The sequence below is a fragment of the Glycine max genome, chromosome 6, assembly GCF_000004515.6.
Source record: "Glycine max cultivar Williams 82 chromosome 6, Glycine_max_v4.0, whole genome shotgun sequence".
Lineage (NCBI taxonomy): Eukaryota > Viridiplantae > Streptophyta > Magnoliopsida > Fabales > Fabaceae > Glycine > Glycine max.
In genome coordinates this window covers 2,363,110-2,364,476 of record NC_038242.2, presented here as the reverse complement: position 1 = coordinate 2,364,476, position 1,367 = coordinate 2,363,110, and the positions used below count along the sequence as shown (strand labels likewise).

General features: G+C 38.5%; 1 protein-coding gene across 1 annotated transcript; it reads left to right on the top strand.

Moving 5' to 3' along the window:
• Positions 1–236: 236 nt before the first annotated feature.
• On the top strand, positions 237–914 carry LOC102666317 (uncharacterized). Its single transcript, XM_006582404.1, has one exon. It carries the CDS (start codon positions 237–239, stop codon positions 912–914), a length of 678 nt encoding a protein of 225 aa, XP_006582467.1.
• Positions 915–1,367: the final 453 nt, after the last annotated feature.

Genomic DNA, 1,367 nt, shown 5'->3' with positions numbered 1-1,367 from the left:
AAATCTGAGAAATCCATTAATTGTAGACCTAATTTCTATTTTTAAGTAGAGTATTTTTCTTATCTCCATTTCGTGTCCATTTTAGTGGGGGCATCTCCCTAATATTTATTATTTAGTTAGGAAACAAATGAACAATCCACTAACATTATATTATACGAGTATCATTGGCTATATAAAGGAGTTAGAGAAGATAGCCAGTTTCGCAACCCAGAATTGCTTCAATTCTGTTTGAATATATGGCTTCCTCGGACAAAGCCAATGCCATGAGAAGGTTCCAAAGAAAACGAAACCTCGAAAGCATCTTTCAGTTGTTCAAACTCTTTGCCGTAATCTTGCTATTCTCCCACTTATTCTCTTTCTTCCCCAATATCACCCTCCAAACATTCCCCCATCTCTACCATTTTTTTATACCACTTTTCCGCAACTCTTTCTACGCATTTCTTCTCCTAAACGCCATCATCCTCTTACTCTTCGCACTCTCCAACAAACACAACAACAACGTTGGTGCCTCCGAAGACGTCTACCACGAATTCCTCAACCACAACAAGTCTCGCCTCATCGTAACCGCATCGCAGGACCAACTATCTCGGACCGTTGATTCTTCCGACAAAAAAATCACCACTACTAACTTTGATCCATCGTCGTCACCGGTATTTGAGGAAACTGTCAGGGCGGTTACTGAAACGGTTTCGGTGTCGGAGAAGAAGTGCTACCGGAGAGTTCAGTCGGAGCGTTATGAGCGGCGGATGGTGGTGGCTCCGTTGCAGGGGCAATTGCGGTCCGTGGAACAGTTGAGTAAAGACGAGTTCAACCGCGCGGTTGAGGAATTCATCGCTATGCATAAGAGAATGCAGAAAGAAGAGCACATAGGATCGCTGGAAACAGGGTATTTGGCGTGCACTCCGTCAAATTAAAATAAAAGCAAAAGGCATAATAGAAATTATTAGGGGATAGAGGAGGATATTATTTTTCATTTTTCCTCTACTATTGTATAGCAATTGATCCCATTTCTGAGATATTTAATAAGTTTCCTATTTTGAATACCACATCTTATTCAATCACTAAACCATGGGATTGGCGCCAAATTAAAACTATATTTACTGTCTCATTCACCAATCCTCACTCTTCTGATATATAGAAAGAAGAAAAATGTTTTGAGAACATTAAAATGACAAAGTTATCACCACTAGGTCATAGATTAATTCACATACAGTTATTCTTAATTTAATTGGCCATATATATGATTGTTGCTCATAGTATTCAGATATATACAGAGAGGGAGACTCTTTTGTCATTCACAATAGTGAGAGTTATATTCACACGATTCAAACATAATTATTTTTAAAAAAAATATATGTAGTCTAGGT

Bases quoted from the DNA above. Each gene is read 5' to 3' on its own strand.
- LOC102666317 (XM_006582404.1), top strand. From the start codon at position 237: ATGGCTTCCTCGGACAAAGCCAATGCCATGAGAAGGTTCCAAAGAAAA.